This window comes from Cheilinus undulatus, linkage group 24, assembly GCF_018320785.1.
Source record: "Cheilinus undulatus linkage group 24, ASM1832078v1, whole genome shotgun sequence".
Taxonomy (NCBI): Eukaryota; Metazoa; Chordata; class Actinopteri; order Labriformes; family Labridae; genus Cheilinus; species Cheilinus undulatus.
This window is the reverse complement of record NC_054888.1, coordinates 8,319,233-8,341,301: the sequence shown is the minus strand read 5'-3', so window position 1 is coordinate 8,341,301 and position 22,069 is coordinate 8,319,233. Positions and strand designations below refer to the sequence as shown.

Below are 22,069 nucleotides of genomic sequence, written 5' to 3'. Positions count from 1 at the left end.
CCACAAAGCCCAAAGGAGACTGACACCCTGTCCGACCGAAGATGGAAATTACAAATACTGTTGTGCTGCTGTGTGAAGCTGAGGGAGGAGGGTGCTGCAGCGTCACAGGCACGTCACCACCAGTCCCATCAGTCACTGAAGCTGGACCGTTAACCTTAAACACAGGCTGACACAGGCTAGATCCGGGAGCATGCTAGTCCGCGTAGATGTAGTAGCTCAAGGCAGTTTAACTTTATCTTTTACATTTTTGTGTTAAGTGGCAATATAGTTTTAAAACAATGTGGTGTAGGCTCACAAGGGCGGTTTTAGTTTCTTGGAGGCCTCAGACAAAAGCAACATGAGGAATATTTTGAGGCATTTCATTGAAAAACGTTATAGAACTATATGAACAAACCCAAATGTGAGCAAGCAGTAACTCAACTGTCTCTATGTCTCAGTGTTTTATGTCTGAAGGCAAGTATTCAGGTGCGTCTGAAAAATTTGAATATCATGTAAAAGTTCATCTTTTAGTGTGATTTACTACAGAAGGTTAGTTGTTTATTTATTCTAGATTCATCACATACAAAGTGAAACACTTCAAGACATTTTTTTGTTTGAATCTTGATAATTAAGGCCAAGGTCGTCCATAAGAGGCGATAAAATTTCATTCTACCTGAATAATAACAACCCTTATCAATGCAACAAATTATTTGTTTTCATGTCATAGAATGTAGCCTTCTTCAAGATGTAAACACCTTTTCTCAAAACAGAATAAAAATGGGTTAAAAGTGGCAAAATGGGTTTAAAGTGTCACAAATGGGTTAAAAGAGGCAACAACAGGTTTAAAGTGGCACAAAATAAATGTCAGACAGTTGCAAAACTGGCTTAAAAATGGTAAAACAGCCAGATATAAAGGTGAAAAGAGCTGAAAGTGGCAAAAAGTGTAAGAAAGTGTGAAATGCAGTTAGAATAGGCAAAAATTGGCAAAAAAAGTGGTGACAAGGGTTCAAGCAGTGTAAAAAAAGGGAAGAAAATGGAATTAAAACAGGCTAAAAAGGGATTTAAATGGCAAAAGGGTCAGTAGTAGCAAAAACAGTAAAAGTGGTGAAAAGTGGTTAAAAAGTGGCAAAATGGGTCAAATGTAGCAAAAAAAGTGATAAAAAGAAGTAAAAAAAAAAAAAAGTGGCAAAAATTGGTCAAAAGTAGCAAAACCAGCAGGATAAGTGATGAAAAGCAGTTAAAAAGTGCCAAAAAATGTTAGATAACAGCAAAAACAACAGAAAAAGTGGTGAAAATCAGTTAAAAACAGCATAAATAGGAGGAAAAAGTGGTTAAAAGAGGCTAAAAGTGGCACAAATAAATAACTACATATCTTAATATCAGACCCAATAACAGCTTGAAACAATTTTCAGCTCCAGATTGAAGTAACTGTTAGCCAGGATAGCTAGCACCAATGCTACTGATCCAGCACACATTGATATCAATAAATCCCAACTAGGGAGGGACAGCATGCATCCAAGCCTATTTTATTTACATTTTGTCATTTTATTTTAACAATAATAGCAAAAACAATAAAATAATTCTGAAGACATAGAAAAGGGTTAAAATTAAGCTGGTGTATTAATTGTTCTTAAAAAGTAATTTTTACGTACAGGACAAGATCACTCAACAAGATTGAAAAAAAAAATCTTTACAGGAACTTTAAATAAAAACCATAAGAAGGTTATTTGTCATATTCTCTGAGGAGTTTGCAATGTTTTACCCAAATAGGTCAGATGTGTTTAAATCACCACTGTTAAGGTGTAACAACAGCACTGCATTAATTCTGAAGCACCTTACTTTGACTTCAGAATAGAATAAATTAAATAAACATCGAGAGAGCTTGAAAAAAAAAATTAAAGATATGTTAGATATTTATGAGCATATGTGTTCTCTAGAAAAAGGCACATTGCAATTTCTGTTGAATGGTCAAATTAAAACTCAAACTGAATCATTTTAAGTCAAATGATCAAAGAATGTCAACGTAAACATTTCCATAAGAGGCATGCAAGTGCTGCATATTTTATGAACATCAAGATAATTAGATCGGCGTCTTCACATATGTAAATCTGATGCTTAGGGGCTCTGCTCAGGATGTATAAAAGATCAAATAGCAAACCTTCTCTGTTCTGTAATGAGGAGACATTTTTGCTCTAGGCACACAACAAGATCAACCAAACATGACCTACTAACTGTCTGCTAACTCACATTCCTTTAGTGAAACACAAGGTGTGCTGCCACTGAGGACAGACCCACTGTTGACCCGTCCACTAAAGGCAACTGCCCCCTGACCCGTCCTGATATGGTATCTGTGACGGGTAAGAAAAGAAGACTCTTAGACCCTTGTCAAACAGAGGAATTTAAGCTGCATATGCACAAAGATGTGTCATAATATCTGCTCAGGTGGTCAGTGGGTCATGGAAAAGGCTTCCAGCATGACTAATAACCAAACACCATACATACTTTATATACTGGATCAATAAATATACCTATCTAAGTATCGCTGGGTTGATATGAAGAATTTCAGGGGCTATTTGAGGGGCTTTTACCTTGCTGTTAGGGTGAGAAGTCCTCCCTAGGACTTTTTAGATATTAAAAATCATCTATTTTGATACTACTCTATTAATTCTTGGCACCTCACTTATATTCATAATGTATGTTTTAATAATCAAGTCATTTTAGATGCATAACCTTATATGCACATCTTTAATGTGGAAAAAATGATCAGTAAAGAGGCATAGCTACAGAAAACTCACCATTCTGATCAAGTCAACTAGTTTAAAATGAAAATTCTGACCATTCATTTTTTGGAATATAAAATTATTTCCTTTGTTTGTAGTGCTACTGCTCTAAGTGGCTAGATTTGTCCCTCTGGGGACAAATAACAATTTTTCAATTGAGGTTTTAAACCAGGGGTGTCAAACTCAATCACGGCAGGGGCCGGATTCTGAATTTGGGTCAAGCCTGAGGGCCTAATAGGGTCCATATTTAACCATAGACTGTCAACCTAAATGATTTTGTGATTAAAAGGTCAACATGATAAGTTAAAAACTCAAAATCTGTGATAAAAAGTCAAACTTAAAAGTTTAACGGTAAAAACATGGCATTTGAAGTCAAAATAATGTTTTTAAAAGGCAAAATATGAGATAGATTACTGAAACCATAATTTTTAACAGTCAAAAAATGAGATATTGTCAAAATCATGAGTTTTACAGGTCAAAATATGAGATAAAATTTCAAATTCATGAGTTTTAAAAGCAAAAAAATATGAAATAAAATAAAAAATCATGAGTTTAAAAAGTAAAAAGTGAGATGAAAGTCAACATTGTAAATTGAAAAAGGTCAAAACGTGAGATAAAATTCTAAATCCTGACTTTAAAAGGTCAAATAGGGTTCAAAATTAAAAAATATGAGATAAAAATTCAAAGTTATGAGATTTAATGGTTAAAATATGAAATAAACGGTCAAAACCATAACTTTTAGTCAGATGCTAAATTGAAAATATAGAGAAAATGCAAATTTCTCCCCATGACCTTTATTTTCTATCAAATTATTTTCACTGTTTACTTTTTCTAATTTTTATGACTCAAGGATATTACCATCAAGATTAAGTTGACATTTTTATACTAGAGGAAATCTGCAGACCTCATCCTGGTGGGCTAGTTATAATAAAAATATCAAATGATCTGGTGGGCCGGATAAAACTGCACCGTGGGCCGGATTTGACCCCTGGGCCTTGAGTTTGACACCCCTGTTTTAAACTGTTGATGGAATAAAATCAAGTAACGATCATGTTTCAAACACTCATTAACACCCATGTTTAAAACATCAGTTTTGACAGCAGAAATAAACATTTTTAAGCCTGGTAAAATAAATAATTTAGGATTTTAATTACTCATGTCTTATTGTTACACTAAAAGTTGTATTGTTAAATAGTAGTGAAAAAAGTTAAATATAGGTAAAAGCTGGGACATTAAAGTATATCTATCTACAAAATGCCTGCCAGATTTGACAAAATCAGGAATCGTTACTCTTTCAGGGGTGTTGAGATTAAATTTAAGCTCCCCATAAAGGGTCCAAAATCCTCAGGATTAACCCTCGGCTTCAGAAATGTACAAGAGGAATTTCATGAAACTGTTATGCATTTATTTTTGTATTGCCCAGCTGTTAAGACATTCTGGAAAAAAATGTGATATCAATCATGATAAAATAGATAAACTTTTTTGTTTTAATGTGGAAGTTTTTATCATTTGGTCTCAAGGTAAATAGTAAATAGACAAACAACTGTGTTCACATGATAAATCTGATTATCAATATGGCCAAATTCCACATCCATAAAAGTAAATTATCCAGCAACACACCATATTTTAATACATTTTATAGTAAGTATATGTCCTTTAAAAAATCCTTCTGACCCCGATCATTTGGCCCAGCCCAATGGAGCTGTTTTTTGGCTCCTGAAAGGCTCATTTGGTAACAGTTTGGCTTTTTAGATTAGGATTAAATAACGAGAAAGGATGGAGGAAAGGAAACTGGCACTCAGACGGGAGCTAGCTACAGTGGCTCATATTAAAGAGCTGTTTGGTAGCACAGGCTGGTTTGTGAACTGCACATCTTTACTTGGTCTCTCACTCCATGAGATTTATATGGTTGATAGTATGTTGCTGTTTCCATCAAAAGCATGTTTGTGACAAAATTAAGATTTTTTATAAGTTAAAGGAGCTCAGCTAGCGTCTCGGCTTCGTGACGACACTAGGAACTAGGAGGAATTTAAGATATTGATCACCTCCATGCCAGGTAAATCAGTTAACATGGGGTAAAAATCTTGTTTTTTTTTTTTTTGTAAAATGTAGGGATTGTGATTGCTGCAAAGTGCTAAGTTTCCTCTGTCCCCATTCATTCTTGATGGCTGTTCCCAACTTCCTGACCCCCAACACATCACATGATTGCAAACAACCAATTGGAAAAAAGTGCATTAAAGTTTGCTTTTTAAAAAGTCAGTGAATAAATTAAGCGATTTTATGTGTCACGAAAACTTGTAATAATATTATGATTTTATTTGAGTAGTATGTGGATAGTAAACTGATATTGCCCTTCAGCCCAGAATTTTTAAATTGACGCACCTGCTTTGAACTCGTTAGCAAGCTGCGCGCGCAGCCATCGCCATCTTTGAAACTCAGGAGGCGTGGACCGTCAACACTCCACCAGGCTTTCCTACAAAGTTAGTGCAATTAAAATAGCAAGCATAAAGCTTCTTTTAATACAAGCATGGCTTCCCGAAACATGCAACAACCCGGTATGCAGAGTAGCGACTCTCCTCAGCCGGCGAAACAGGGGACAGACTCCCCGGCCCCGGAGCAGACCCCGGCGAACAAAGACAGCCCAGCACCCCCGCAACAGCCTCAACAATCCCCCGCAGCCGAACAAACAGAGGCAGCCGCCGAGGGAAGCGATGATGCCCCTCGAGAAATGACTCTGGATATCACAAGTTTTCGGAAGCCGGGTGAGAAGACGTTCACCCAACGGTCGCGGCTGTTCGTGGGGAATCTGCCGTTGGACATCCCGGAGGAAGAGTTCCGAAAAATGTTTGCTAAATATGGGAGTATAAACGAGATTTTCATCAATAGAGACCGGGGATTCGGCTTCATTTGCCTGGTATGTTTAAAAAACGTTGTTTTAAATTGCATGTTTGTATGTTTTTCATTGTTTTAGCTTGTTTTAAACGTCTTCGCCCTAAATTAGATGCTAAAACACGTTAGCTGCTATGTTAGCATAACAAGCATCAGCACGAGCCTTAATTGTATAGTAAGTGATGCTCTGTCGTATCTAACAGTTAATGACAGATTATATATGTCAGACTGTCAGTTAACTATTTATGGAGAGGTTAAGCATTTATAAATATTGCCCTTTTAGTAGTAGGCTAACTTAGTTAGGCTGTGACACATATTTTTCAAGTGTTGCACCAAAGCTTTGTTATGTAAACCACAGGTTTTAACATGTTAGAAATAACAGTTATCATGTTTCATTGACATGCTGGGACATTAAACTGCAATACTTCTCCAAAGCAACTTAATAAATGTCTTTTATTGGTTATTATACGTTATAATAACGTGCTAGGTTTGATTAATTGCTGCAAACTTATCTGAATTGCTGCAAATAAGATAAATTTAAAGCTCCTGTAAGTAGTCTCTAGCTGGTTATGAAGCAGATTACTATTTATATACTTACAAAGCAAATAAGACCATTAGTATAAACATTGACAATTTCCATAGAGTTATGTTTCATGTCAGATGCCAGAGGGTAGGTATCAGATTTAAAGATCGTCCTCATCCTTACAAAACAGGCTTTAATACATAAAGACTGAGGACAAGAGGTGTGTGGGGCACAAAATAATTGACACTATCTGTAAGTACCTCACTGGAGCTTAAAGTGTAGACAATAAATGAAGTATTGTACAGAAACAATGAAGGCTCCCTTTGCTTTACTTTTCCAGGAAACCCGGACTCTTGCAGAGATTGCCAAAGCTGAACTGGATGGAACCATACTGAAGAACGGACGACCAATGAGGATCCGCTTTGCCACGCACAATTGTGCCCTCACAGTTCGCAACTTGTTACCTGTCGTGACTAATGAGCTTCTGGAGCAGGTAAACTGGACAACATCTGTAGTAGTATTCATCAATTAAACCTCCTCAGTCTATTGCCTTGGCTGATTTATGTTCTGTTCTGTGTTCCTCTTCTACCATCAGGCCTTTTCTCAGTTTGGACCAGTGGAAAGGGCGATTGTCGTGACAGATGACCGGGGTCGTCCCACCGGGAGAGGGATTGTGGAGTTTGCAAACAAACAAGCTGCAAGAAAAGCCCTGGAGCGCTGCACAGAGGGAGCTCTGCTGCTGACCACGTAAGCAGATGGGGTAGTGTGCAGGAGGGAGCACAGAATTTTCATCTTGACTCTTGATCAGAATGTTGAAGAGCAATGACATGATTAAAAAAAATAAATGCATCACAATACATGTTAAACAATGACAAATTAACACAATATTGCTCCTTGGTTTTTAAAACCATAGTGCTCCTCTTGTAAGTCATTAACTTAAACTGAGGGAGTTAAACTCGGTGTGTAAACCGATACCGAGGTCTGTTTTCATCAGACATTGAAAACAAATCTGGACAATCTGCATGCATGCAGCTTCATGCTGTGTGCACAGTGACAAAGCTAGTGGAAGGCCATGCAAGCATTGGGTAACATGTCAGCTATGTGGACATGGGGTGTCTGTCAGCAGAAGAGGAGAAGCTGCAACATTTGAAGGAGAAATAAAGGCGTATTCGCTTCCCTTGCCTGTGATGTAGATTTTTCACCACTTTCCTGTCGTTTTTGCCACTTTTGACCCATTTTTGCCACTTTTGACCCATTTTTGCCACTTTTATCTGCTTTTTGCCACTTTTTGGCCGTTTTTGCCACTTGTTCCCTATTTTGCCTCTGTTAACCCATTTTTACAACTGTATCCCTAATTTTTCCTGCTTTTGACACATTTTTTTTTGCCACTTTTTCTATTATTTTTTGCCATTTGCTCCCTATTTTTGCCATTTTTAACCCCTTTTCACCACTTTTCTGCCATTTATTCCACTTTTGACCTGTCTCTGCCCATTTTTGCCACTTTACCAATATTTTTGGCTGTTAACCCGCTCTTTACTTTTTAACTAGCTTTTGCCAATTTAAACAAATTTTGAACCCTTTCAACCCATTTTCACCACTTTTTATGCCAAATTTACCTATTTTTACTGCATTTCACTCTTTCTTATGCAGATATTTGCCACTTATAACCCTTTGCTAATGTTTTTCCTGCAACTTTTGACAATTTTTTTGCATCTGTTTACCCCTTTTTTCTGTTCTTAGAAAATGGGGTTTACATTTTGAAGAAGGCTTTATACTATATAATAAATAAATAAATAATTTGTTGCTGTGATAAGGGTGGTTGTTATTTAGGTAAAAAAATAAAATATGGTTATCACAGCTTAACTTTATAATAGATCATGATTTTCCTCCATGGTTCCCCCATTTGGCTGGGATCCCAGTAAGCTCTTCCTCCTTAAGGGCGGCCTTGTTCAGACCTACACTATAGATGACTGTAAAGTGTTAGGTACGCAGCTTTTAGAGTCATACTGCTTCTTATTATCATAAGCCATCTTTATTCCTGTCTTATTTGACTTTATCAGGAAGTATTCTCCCCTGACATCTTGACTATTGCTTTCTTATTAAATCACAACTTATTTTACCAAGCGTTGTCTTTATGTCTTTCAGCACGCCTTGTCCAGCCATTGTAGAGCCTGCAGAGCACTTTGACGAGGAGGATGGACTGTCTGAAAAACTGATGCAGAAAACTCCCAAGTACCACAAGTAAGTGAACAGTTCAGATTCTGGCTGGTTTCTTGCTGTCAATAAGCGACAATAAGCGAAAGTTGCCGGTGACCTTCATTTATTTTCTGTTCTACCAGGGAACGGGAGCAGCCACCACACTTTGCTCAGCCAGGGACGTTTGAGTTTGAATACTCTTCTCGATGGAAAGCTCTTCATGAGATGGAGAAACAGCAGAGAGAGGTGGTTGACAGGAACATTCGAGAGGCCAAAGAGAAACTGGAGGCTGAGCTGGAGTCGGCCAAACATGAACATCAACTCATGTTAATGAGACAAGGTATTAAGATAGAGAGATACGTGTTAAGGTTGGATAAACAGCTTATGTTTTTGTGTTTACTGCTTGAGTTAATGCTAAATGTTTGGTTGACACAGTGCTTTTGCTCATGGTCTTTTCAGTTGTTCTTCTGTGGCAGTGTTGTCTTTGTTATTACTTAATGTAGTGAATGAACAACAGCTAGAAGTCAAGCACTTTGCTTTTTGTTTACTGACAGAAATGTGATTGCGCTTATGTATGTCTTTGTGATGTCCTCCTGTCTTCTTCCAGATCTAATGAGACGTCAGGAGGAGCTGAGGAGGCTAGAAGAGCTCCGCAATCAGGAGCTACAGAGACGAAAGCAGATAGAGATGAGGTGCGATCTTTCATTTTCTTAAAATGTAGTTAACATCAATTATTTCGGTCATTATTAGTAAGTTTACTCCAAATACAAAATTGATTTTTCGAGCTCATTTGTGTTCGACAGTTTGTGTAATGCATTTATTCCTGTTGATTAACTTGAATTGGACTTATTTTACTGCTATGCCATCGCTGTTATTTCTCCCTTTCGAGGAAAATGTGTTTTATATTAGCTGATGGTTTTAAGTGTCTTATTTCCCTGTCTGCTCTGTCTGTCTGTAGGCATGAGGAGGAGAGGAGGCGGAGAGAGGAGGAGATGATGAGACACAGAGAGCAGGAGGATATGAGACGCCACCCAGATGGCTTTAAACCAAACTACATGGACAACGTGAGTACGGCTGTAAAAACACAAATGCAGATAAATACACATAAGTCTGTCCAGTTCCATTTGCACTTTTGATACCTGGCAAAGAACCATACATACAGTCTTAATTGTATTATTATTGGAATAGCTCATGTTCCTCTAATTCCTACATCTAAATAGGAGTTATATTGAAGGTTTTTAGCATTTTTTTGTACAGTATTTGTTCTATAGATTATTTTTGACTTCAACAGGTTGCATAGTGTACAGTAGTGGGCATAATTTTGAATCTTTGTCCTGCATCGCTTGTAGTTTTCAGTCAGAATAGAATCATCCAGGACATTTTTGTTTGATTACAGCTAACAGACATGTATCTGAAGTAATTAGCTATGTATATAACTGTGCCGTTAACGATGAAAATCTTTCTATTTAAGGCCCATGAAGGAGGAAAAATAATCTCAACTCATACTTGAATGAGATTGACATCTGAGCAGGAATCTCTATTTTCATCACAGTTGTCATTGCTCAATAGTAATGTCTATTAAAGCATTTTCCCATAGTCTCTGATTATGCTTTAAATTTTGGCTGCCTTGTAACAGTTGCTGTCAAGCCGCTGTGGTTATCACTTTATTTGATTGCAAGAAGCCTACAACATTTTCTCTTCATTCGTCTTTATTGTTTTTTTATGCTTTTTATGGTCTTTTCTTACTTCATACTATCCACAAGCCAGTCAGTAATGTTCACGTTGGTCTTCTGGAGGTAGTTCTTCACCAGGAGTAGCGACCCAGTTGTGCTGCTGGCTGCTTGAGGTTTTCTTCCTAAATCTAAACGTATCCATCTTTCTTCATGATTCCTTCCATCTTTATGAGATTGCTAGTTCTAGTGCTGAAGCATCCCTGCAGCATAATACTTCTTCTGATCATACGCCTCTCCCTATTTTCTCCAGCGTCTGTTTGGCCAAAGAGCTCTAGTTTGGTCTCATCTGACCAAAGGACATGCTTCCAGTGTGCAGAGTCTTTCTCCAGATTATTCGTATCATACTTCAGTCTGACTTGACGATGTCTCTTCTGCAGAAGTGGAGTTTTTCTTGGTCCATTCCTGTTCAGGGCTCTACAATTCCTGACTTGACTAAGTCCTTCATTAGTGTCTTGACAGTTTTTCTAGGGTCTTTAGACACATCTCTCACTAGTTTTCTTTCCAGAATCTTTGAGACTTTTCTCTTTCTACCTCTGCCAGGCTTGTTCTGGACTGTGTGGCTCTTTTTGAATTTCCTGACGATACTTCTCACTCCAGTTCTTGACTCTTGGAAAAGCTGTTATAACTTTGTAGATCTGTCTCCTGCTTTGTGAGCATCAACAATTCTTTTTCCTCAAGTCTAAATTGATTTCTTTTGTTTTTGCCATGATGCTCTGAAGTGACAGCTCAGACCCTTTCTGAAGTTTTTATGATGAGCTTTACAAAGTTAAAGCACATCATTGCACCACAGTGGTTTGTGCTATGGCTCAACTAAAAGGTCTGTTATAATGGGGGCTAATAGTTTTGACCCTAGTGGTTTTTGGTTTTCTAAAATCCTTTTGTTTCTGTGTGTGAAGTAAGATAATGTAAGCATCGCTTTATTTAACAACATTTGGGAAATACTTCTAAAAACCTGACATTTACAGGGGGTCTTAAAATTTCATCCTAGTCTGTGATGTTGGGGGGTGATGTTGGCATTTATTTAACAAAAGTTGCACTTTAAATATTACATCAACATTGCAATAAAGTGCCATAGGTGTGCATCAGGCTTAAAAACATAAACTTGACTCCCACGTGTTAACCTTCTAAAACTTTTGTTGTCCGCTGAAAACAGCTGTAGGTCTTTGCAGACATATTCACTATTAAACCTTGTGATCTGTTGGGATGTTGCGTTGTTGTGGGGATGTTGCATTGTCTACGCTTTCTTGAATATTGTTTGGCCCGGCCGGTTTCTGCTCCTCGTTTCTTCTTTCCCGGATGATGATTTCCAAAGTTGTTTTTGATGTCACTGCAGTCTGGCAGTGTCTGCATATTGTTTTTGTTTTTATTTGTCCATCACTGTTTCTGCTTTCTCGTTTCTTGACTCCGGGAATCCAAAATGCTTCCATACGTAGATTTTAAAGTCACTGAAGTCTCAACAATCTCAGAAACTTCAGTCCCCATTGACTGATCCTCCCTTGCCACTCATAGCATATCCATGCTATATTGTATACGCTATGTATCCACAAATATTTGCACTGTTAGATCAAGTCGAGACCTACCGTTTGACACGTCACATGTTGGGGACGACACTGAGGTACTTCTGTTACTGCAGAATTAACGATACTGTTACATCTCTGTTAGTAAGTAAGTGAAGTTAGCATGGATTATAGTGTTCTTCATGGGTCAGTATGAGTTTTTGTGTATATTTTCTATGTTATGACTTTATTATTTAAACCCTTTTCTCTGTATAGAGCATCTGTGGGAGTCTGCAGCTTGACAGATGTCATGAGTAACCATCTGACCAGTGCTGGGCAATTCATGGAAAAATAATCAAAACCAATATTTAGAGCTTCTAACCAATGTAAACCTGCCATGTCAGTTATTTCAATTATTTCCCCCCTTGCAATTCTCTCTACCAATGCACCATCCCCTTCAAAACAAACTACTGGCTGTGTAGTCATGTGATAGGCAGCCAGGTTTTGATTTTTGTTTCAAATAATAACCATACATTACTAATAAATCACGTTCCTTTCAGTTATTTGTTTTAGGATTATACAAATACTTACAGCACAAACAGAGTCAGGAGTGGGGGGCAGCATAATTGTTCATCAGTCGTAATTGAGGTAAAAAGTTCATTTAATTGTGATTTTGATTTTTGCCATAATCGCCCAGCCCTACATCTGACCAAATTGTATTTGGCTGCATTATCAGCACCAATTTTGTTGGAAAAACATCCTCATTTATTTCTGTAATGTTAGATCTGTGGTTCTCAATCTTGGAAATTTCAGGGTTTTTTTCTGTTTTTTTTTTTTTATTATTATTATTCAATTAATTCAACAAAAAAATGCTGAAATTTGGACCTTGGAAGAAATGTAACAATAGGTTGAACAATGAGACTGACTAACACTTTTGGAGGACATGCATGCAAACATTTTATTTTACTATGTTTTACCATTGTAACACATTTTGGTTGTTCTTTTGAAAGGTGACAACATTTACAAACTATCATATGAAAACTAACTTTCTTGAAAATATTTCCATCCAAGATAACAAGATAAATAAGAGAAGATCTCAGGAAAACAATTCAATATACAGATTTTCCTGCAAAATAAAGTATATGGGTAGATGTCTGCCTAGAATTCTTTTTTTTTCTGAAACCAGTTGAGATTCACTGTGTTAGATAACACCAACAATAAGTCTTACAAAAAAGCACATGTATATCAACTAAATAACCAAATTTTTACACATAGTATTTGAAAGATAATTCACTTACATCTGTGAATCATACATTTGTGTGCTGGGAGGTCAGTCACATGTTGTGTTCTCACCAAGCTGTCCAGTTTGGTACAGGTAACCCTGATCTTACTTGAGTTTCCACAATCAATGTCTGTCCACTTTTGCTTTTAATGGTGAGAATTTCTTTCTTTTTGGACCAGCTCAGGAGCAAGAGCCAGTCTTTGAGCAGTCTAGCAACCAACAGAAAACAGCCAGAAACAGTAGGACCACATGGGTCGGTTATTTTGGTCCTTTCCAGCTTTTGACAGGGAAATGTAAACAACCGTATCATCCTATACCAAACTAAACTGCTAGGTGAAAGCCCCACTAAGGAGCGACTCCCAGAATGTAGAGGTTATCTGCTGCCATCTAGTGTCTAATGCAGCTTCAGTGCTGAGATTTAAAATCTTCAAGCACAGTCACATCTTTGGCTTTCTTATACTCCCCCATATATCAACAGTCTTAACAGGTGAGTACATAAGGAATACACAGACTGCAGTAATCTTAACTATCACTTGCTCACTTTGTTCAGTTTGTACTCTCAGCTCGGTTACAGCCATATAGTTTTGACATAGCAAATAAACTACAGCTATTCACTTCAGTGAGCCATGTATATACTCATAGTGTCTTCCTACTTTAATCACAAGTAGCATGTAGTATCAAACATATTTTTGTTTGTACTTTAAAGTATTTCTACCTTGTGTTATTTGAATTCTGTCAAGTAAAATGTTGAGTCCTATTCCATTTTGAATGTGTGTGTGTAAGATTCTGTGTGGTTTGTGTGTGACTCAGTTGTATGTTAACTGTTGTAAGATAAAATGTGGGAATGAATGAAAACATAATGGAGCATATCTTTGTGTGCTTCTTGGGCCCTGACACGCCAAACCGCCATCAGAATGAGTTATGTCCCCCAACAATAGCTTAGGTTGATTTCTTTCAGTAGCAGCAGTAATGTAGGCAATATTGGAGCAAAACAAAGTTACAATTGTAGTTGGCACTGTTGTACATTATATTTAAGAATAAAGTGAACAGTTTTGTAAAGGTCTGGTTGCTAGTTTCTAGTTTGATTTGGTGTGTTTGGGCCCTGAGTGAATGGCATGGTGTACAGTTTTTTCCACATAAATCCTATTTTTTGTTTGGTTTAGAAACTGACGTGTAAGTGTTTCTTGTTTAGAGCCTGTTTTAGCATCTTTTAGACATTTTTTTTTTAAATATGCACACTCCAAATTAATTTGATCCAGGCTCTTTGAACTCTTAGAAATTTTTGCCAGAATGATTTTTCACCATTTTAGTTTTTATATCTATGTCACTATAAACATTCTAGATTAATAAATCCTTGCTTAAGAGCTCTGGGCTCCAAATTACATTAGGAAAATGAATACTTCCAGTGTGTGAGAGTTGAAAACTGTATGTTAGACTTTGGGCTGATTATTTGTACTTTAGCAGAATTTTATTCTGAAGGCTCTTCTTCACTTCTTCCAGAGAGAACAGGAAATGAGAGTGGGTGAGCTGGGCCCTCGTGGAGCCATAAATATGGGAGGTACGGGCATGAATATGTACAGACTGGTTCATACCAAAACCAGACCAACTGATGATGATGATGCGTGTTTTATTTTTGTCTTTATAGTCATTTATCACTCTTATTCCATTTTTATCCTAAGTGTCTCTTTTTCTGAAAGTACCTTTCATTGTTTGATCTGCAAAATACAACTCTGAATACACCACATTACACCATAATGCCAGTAGTAACAAATGCAGTGTTTATTGGAGTTTTTTTTTTTTTTTTTTTTTGTCAGGTTGACGTGTGAAAGTGAAGAAAGTAAATGCTCCCTGAGCTCTCATCCTCTCCTATATTCAGATTCAGTAATGGTTTTATGATTCCAAACCTGTGCTTTCAAAAGACGACGATAAATGTGCTCAGATGATGACTTCTGATTTGACCTTTTATTGGTGTTAAAAAAATCCTAAAACAAAACATCTGTTGAACTTGTCAGGCACTTTATTGAATGAATCTCGTTAAGAAATTGGAGACAAGAATAGACAAATACAAGTCTGTTTTCGACAGTAAGCTCTAATTCTAGCAGGATGAGAGGCCAGGGACTGGTGTCTATGATGTAAAACTTATTAATGGACAATCATGGAACCTCTTCAGTGTGCTACGACTATAACTGAGGATTGCACATCATCTCTACAAAGTGTTAAGTTTCATTATAGGCTTGGTTGCACAGTCCTGATGCATTCAAGTTTTTGACTAGATACATGAGTGTCTGGAAAGGTAGCAGCTGATTTGGAAACATTATTTAAATTAGTGGTTCTCAACTGGTTGTGCTTCAGGACCCATCATCAACTCTTCACTGAGATTTTGCAACCCAAATTTCTGATATTTATCAACCAGTTATATTAATTTGATGCGAAACAGTATAGTTTGGACCTTGACATTTGAAAAATAAAAGAAAACATGTTTTAGGTTAGTTTCCTGGACTTACTGGCCCAACTTTAGCTTCCAGGAACACCTGCCCGACCCACTGGAAAAGGTTCTGTGACACACTTTTGGGTCCCGACTCACGTTTTGAGAGCCACTGATTTAAATAATTCTCGTCAGTTGTTATTGCCGACATTTACCTTTAAAGGTACATACTTGTTTCCTCTGACAAAGCCTTCAGAACCAAACAGCTGTTAAGATACGCTGAGGCGGAGGAGCACGTAGCAGGTAGCTGAAGCTAGCATTGCTAAATAATGCCAAACACGTATCACAAGATAAAAAATAATACACTTCAAAATATTTCAATATAGCGCACAGTTGATGCAGTATTGGGTTTTGGCCCATTTTTACCTTAAATTTGCCAAAGTGCCTAGAAAAATGATACCGGTCTGCTACGCTGTCTAGCCAAGCTTCCTAAGCGTGTCCTGTTTAAAAGGGGTAATGCTCACTGAAATCACTGGAGGCTAAAGCCACTACTGTTGCCAAGTGCCTTATACAACCCAACTTCAAAAATACCAAAATATCCCTTAAGAGAGTACAAAAGTCCAAAATGAAAAAAAAAATTGTGTAAAATGCCTAAAAGTGGAATTTCAATGAGGGGAGATTAAATGTTAAAAAATGTTAGCATTTCACAGTCCTTGTTAAAACATTTTTTATCAAGGTTTTTATTTTTATATCAAGAGTCTTTACTTGAAAAGTACCAAAATAAAATGCACAAAAAGGAGGCAAGAAAATGCTTGACTTTTGCCCCATTCCATATTTTGAATGTTGTGTAATGAACTGTATGTTTTCCTGTGTATAAATGGGTGATTGTGTTCTTGTGGATGTTTGTATTAATGGGTGATTGTGTTGTTGTGGATTTGTGTATTAATGGGTGATTGTGTTGTTGTGGATGCGTGTATTAATGGGTGATTGTGTTGTTGTGGATGTGTGTATTAATGGGTGATTGTGTTGTTGTGGATGCGTGTATTAATGGGTGATTGTGTTGTTGTGAAATTGTGTATTAATGGGTGATTGTGTTGTTGTGAAACTGTGTATTAATGGGTGATTGTGTTGTTGTGAAACTGTGTATTAATGGGTGATTGTGTTGTTGTGAAACTGTGTATTAATGGGTGATTGTGTTGTTGTGGATGTGTGTATTAATGGGTGATTGTGTTGTTGTGAAATTGTGTAGTAATGGGTGATTGTGTTGTTGTGGATGTGTGTATTAATGGGTGATTGTGTTGTTGTGAAACTGTGTATTAATGGGTGATTGTGTTGTTGTGGATGTGTGTATTAATGGGTGATTGTGTTGTTGTGGATGTGTGTATTAATGGGTGATTGTGTTGTTGTGGATGTGTGTATTAATGGGTGATTGTGTTGTTGTGGATGTGTGTATTAATGGGTGATTGTGTTGTTGTGGATGTGTGTATTATGGGTGATTGTGTTGTTGTGGAATTGTTTAATAACGGGTGATTGTGTTGTGTATGTTTGTTGTAAGTGTCGGTTTCACTGCTTTTTAAATAGGTAAGAGTTTGTATACTAACATCATATTTGCTCTTGGAAGATGATGTGCAATCCAAGGTTTAGTCACATTCTAGTGGGTGTTCACTTGTTTTTTATTGATATAATGCAATCACACTATCCTGTGGTAAATGTATTTATAATCATATCACCATATATTTTTTTATTGTTTAAAGTGTCAGATTCAACATGTGAGTCAAATTAAAGTAGATTTAGTATAAAAATTTCCAACCAATCTAAAATGTACCTCAATAGGACACAGTGTTGTCTGACTTTGTAGGGACAAGTTTGTTTCACCTAAGAAGCACTTTTGTTGTCATTACAAGTCGTCTTAAACACAAGCACTTATAATTGAAAACCATGATTCAAGGACACATTGAATACCATTAAATAGTTTTTGTACCTTTAAAATCTCACCTTGTTGCAGCTTCTCATTTGGTACTTGTCCACCATGTTTAGGTCTTGCAGTTATATCTTATCCTACTTCTCTTGATTGTATATTGTTCATTCTACCTACATGTGCTCTTGAATCTTTACTGCAATGGCAAACATCCTCTGTTGATAACTAAAGGTTAACAGTGTTTTTTGCTAGCATAATTTAAAGGGCATAGTGTAATGTATTTTATGTTGACTTTAAGCTGATAGAGGCCATGTTTACACGAATATGATCACTGAAAAAGGTTGATTTTTTGTTTAAAATGTTAACTGTTCAGACGAAAACATTTTTCCTAGGCTAAGTTAGAAAAAGACCCGTCTTCCAGCAAAAGTCCTGCTCAAGCACGGCTATGGACAGGAACTGTAATGAGCATGTGTGAAAAGTCTTTTCCAGAGGAACTGGGTGTTTACAGTTTGGACACGATGTTGTTTTTTAAAGGTAAAACTCTGGAACCTTTTTTCAAATCTTTCCATTTTTAGGCACACAAAACAACAAAAGTTGACAGTTTTCATTACATTTTTAGGCAGCTCGGTCCCGAGTTGTGACCGGCTGATCCTCTCAAACATCCCAGAAGCATGCTCACAAGATGTTTCACAAGCTGTGCACACAGCAAAACAAGCCCTGATGTTACTGCCCATGGCAGATCTGCATCCTCGCTCTGCTCATGTATGAGCCTGCTCCCCTTGTCCCTCTATCGCAGAGGTCATGGTTGGACACTTTAATTATAAAACCGTAGCGTGAGTGTATTAATGCGATTTTAAGCTACAGCTAAATGTAGTTTTTTTGTCAAATAATTCCTAAATCGTCCAGCAGTCACAGAAAATACTACTGAAGCTTGTGAACAATACAGTTTTCAGTTTCTGTGATTTTAATTTCTTAGAGCTACATTAAACAACTTCTATTTGTTCCCAGTAACAGTTTTATCAAAAAAGAAACTCTATATCCACAGTTAAAATCAGGAAAAATTCTGAGTCAGCTAATGAAATTGCATCGGTGCACCATCAGTTTTCGTCTGAGATAGTTTTCGTGTAAACAGGGCCTAAATACTCTTGTAAGTCAGTGATGAGGTCTTAAAAGTGTTTTAATCAGTTAATAGAAATTGAATAATCAATGGGGATGTAACAATACCTCACAATAAGTTGGGAAAATTAAAAAAAGGCAAAATCTAAATTTGACAGCAAAATGTATTTCAATCCTTCATTCTAACCACCAGGGGGTGCTGTATGCTTTTGGCTTCTCCTGTTTGGTGTCTGTAGCAAAGAAGGATGTACAGACCAGCTAGAAGCAAGCGATATTTTGTAAAATTCATTCATAGATTGAAGTTTTTATTTTATTTTTTAAAAATCATAAGAAAATCTTAATATTGTCTTACATGTTCTATTGTGAGCTGAGTTTGTTGTTGCATTCCTACTGATCATTTAACCCAATAATACATCACTGGTATGGATTCTTTTACTCGGCTGCAGATTTCATTGATACTTTGGAGACCTTACAGCCAACCACCTGACAAACTAATGCGCCATTGTTTTGCGTGTAGATGGCTTTAACCAGGCCTCTGTCGGGCCCAGTGCTAACCAGGGTCAAATGATGGGCATGAGTGGAAGGGGAGGAGCGGTTGGCCCAGAGGGAACTCCTAATATGGGGACACCAGTGATGTCTGATAATGGAGCCATGGTAACGTATCAGTAAAATGAAACTGAGCTTTTCCACCGCAGATATTTTGGCAGTTTTACTTTTAAACAATTGAAATTACTTGTTAGAAACAGGATATTACCTTCAATTTTTGTTAAAAAAATACCAGTAAATCATTGCACTTCTAAAAAAGATTATCTAGTAATTTCTCAAGAATAAGGTAGTGATTACCTTGTAATAATTTGGCACATTACTAACCCTGTAACTCAGAAATATGGTGATATAAGCAGTATTTACCCAGTAATAATGTATTAATTATAAAGAGATGTCTCGTAATATTGTAGCAATTCCCTTGTAATGAGATGGTATTTAACGAAGTGATTTATTAGAAATAAGGTGATAGTTTTTCTAAACAAGTTGCCTATGTCAAGTTACTTTAATGGACGTGTGCCTTTGCTGGAGCATTGCACAAGCCCTTTTTTATGGAAAAAAGGCTTTCTTCCATTTGGTGGGCTGATATGCAAAATTAATGTACAAAATATCGTGAGTTGTGGAGGAAATTGTTATAGGAATTATGAATGAAAGCGATCAGAAAATACCTAAAAATTACTTGGAAATGATGCAGGAAGTACTACTGGGCCGAGAGTTGCCACAATATTATGAGGATTTAGGTAAATAATATTAGCGTATTTCTAAAATATTACTTGGTAAAATGCCAACTTATGAGAAAGTAATGGATGTATTACTATGAAATTAATATGTAACTACTCTAAAATCACTAGATAGTTACTTGGTAAGTAGGACCCACGAAAATAAAGTGTTGGTGAGAAATTCCTTTGAGAAAACTTTATTTCTAATCTTTCAGAGCTGCATTTTAGATTTAACTAATCATATTGTTTCCCCTCTCTCTGTCTCTGACTCACATCTTTCTACTCTTGGATCACCCTTAAACATGCTACCACACCCCTGGTTCAACTGTCCTTAAAATTCCACGCCTTTATCCGACACCACAACATGACAGCGGAACGATAGATTCCCGCAAGCTGGATCCATGGAGGGCCGACAGGTCGAGTCCCCAAAACAACAGCAACAACAGCAGCTGCAGCAGCAGCAGCAGCAGCTGCAGCAGCAGCAGCTGCAGCAGCAGTCATTGGGCCCTCAGGTTGGACAAGCTCCAGGATTTGCAAGGGGAAGCCCAGTAGGGGGAGTCTTTGACGGGCCAAATAACAAACGCCGCAGATTCTAGCTTCTTAATAGTAACCTGACATGGAAATACGGTTCTCTTGGATCTGTTACTGCCAATACCAGCTTGTTTGTCCTTATTTTGACTTAATTCCCTTCCTGTGTTTTGGGTAACCTGGCTGACAAATGAGACAGTTTTTTTTGCATTTGTATGTCTTTTTATTTTTTATTTTACTGGAAGGGGAATTAACTTGGATTCATAAGCTGTAGGATTATGCCTTGTCCAATCACTTCTGCTGTGTTTTACCTTTTTCCCTGATATTCTCCTCAGCGTTTTCCTTGGGAAAACCTGTTTTGTGTCTGTTGTGTGGCTGACTGGTCTTGGATACATCATTAAGCTGCTTTAGGGAAGTGATGTTTCAAATAAGACTAACTACTTTGGACTTTATAAGTGCAAAAATCACCAACTTCACAAACGGTGAAATATTTCATATCCCTTACAATGAAAGGGATAAAGCGAATTAACAGATGCAGCTTTCAGTCAAACTCTCCTGTTCAAGCGTACTGTGACTCTTGGCCAATAATGTGTTCAGTCAAACAGTGAGTGAATGTTTTTGCAGCTTGAGTGCATCTTGTGTTGATGATTAAAAGGAATAAAAGATTTATAGAAAGATGTCTCTATTTGGAGTTTCTTAATGAAACAAATACTGCTGAATGGTTCCTATCAATCACCAAACCTCTGTATTTCACCTTCAAATAATTTGACACCATCACTAATGGTAATAGTGAATGGATTTGAGCTTGTGTAGCGTGTCACATCCAAACCGTTAAAATCATGATTAGAAACACAATGTATAATGGCGTATAAGGGCCACTGAAAATATTTTGAAAAATAAAAAGGATCAGTTAATTTTTGAGCCAAAAAAACAACAATTTCTGAGTTTAAGAGGTATTATTTTGATATTAAAGACTGACAAAATTAAAGTTTCCAAAATGATAAATCTACATCAGTGTAAAGTCAAAATTTTCAAGAAACCAAACTGAAAAATGGATGGATTTTTGACTTTACAGCTCTAGGACTTTAAAAAATTTAAAGTTTTTGTTCACACAGAAGTATGACTTTAATACAAAATCTTTGTTTTTCTTGTAAATTAATAACTTTTTAAGCTTGAGAATTTCAGGAGTTTTTCTTGAAAATTAACAGATCCTCTTCATCATTTATTGATTTATTTTTCCTGGAATAGCCCAAATACACCATTGTCATAATGGATAGTTTATATATAGATCCTTTGTCAAGAACAAGTGTATGTAGGTCTATTAAGTTGGGATTTAACTAAAACTGATTTATAATCTTTTCCAAATGGGCTTGGGGGGGCTTAGTTTTCTAGATATGAGTAAAGGGAGGGGAGGGGGCAAGGAAAAAAGGGTTGGGAACCACTGGCTTAGTGAACGAGTGCTTAAATGGCTAGCTAATGGCAAATGGTCAATCATTTTAAGGATTTTGGGGTGGCCAATCAGATTTCAGGGGCCCTGGTTCAGCCTGGCTACCACAGGCTCCGCCCCTTAAATGCCATTGGTTTCGCTATTTCCTGTGGTAGTCTACCAGAGTGATGTAAACCAAGCGGTCGTTATTATGTTGGATGCAAATATGTTTAGTGTTGTCTCATTTTAGTAACAAAAAAACCCCACATCAACAAATTCTTGTCAAAATGTTTGTTTACTGAATTAACATGGGAGCACCACATTCAAGCACAGGCTTCATGTTCTAATGTTCTACATTAAATTTAAAGATATTGGTGAGGGCCAATCAAAAATGTTCTGCAGGTCGCATTTGATGGCCATAGTTTTGACACGCCTGTGCTATAGCATAGTTATGGTAGTTTTTTTTTTCCTGACTTTAAGTGCTGGACAGGAAATGGAACAGCTAACATGCAAAAT

At 37.0% G+C, this 22,069-nt stretch overlaps 1 protein-coding gene across 2 annotated transcripts; it reads left to right on the top strand.

The window, feature by feature from the left end:
- The first annotated feature begins 5,204 nt into the window (after positions 1 to 5,204).
- On the top strand, positions 5,205 to 20,804 carry pspc1 (paraspeckle component 1). 2 transcript variants are annotated; one of them, XM_041781593.1, is made up of 10 exons: positions 5,205 to 5,673; positions 6,512 to 6,664; positions 6,767 to 6,918; positions 8,317 to 8,412; positions 8,511 to 8,707; positions 8,975 to 9,059; positions 9,326 to 9,431; positions 14,379 to 14,436; positions 18,855 to 18,991; positions 19,971 to 20,804. In XM_041781593.1, the coding sequence occupies exons 1-10, from the start codon at positions 5,287 to 5,289 to the stop codon at positions 20,193 to 20,195; spliced, it is 1,596 nt and encodes a 531-aa protein (XP_041637527.1). In that variant the 5' UTR covers positions 5,205 to 5,286; the 3' UTR covers positions 20,196 to 20,804. The 2 variants fall into 2 exon arrangements, with proteins under 2 accessions (XP_041637527.1, XP_041637528.1); XM_041781594.1 differs by lacking the exons at positions 14,379 to 14,436; positions 18,855 to 18,991.
- The last annotated feature ends 1,265 nt before the right edge of the window (positions 20,805 to 22,069 follow it).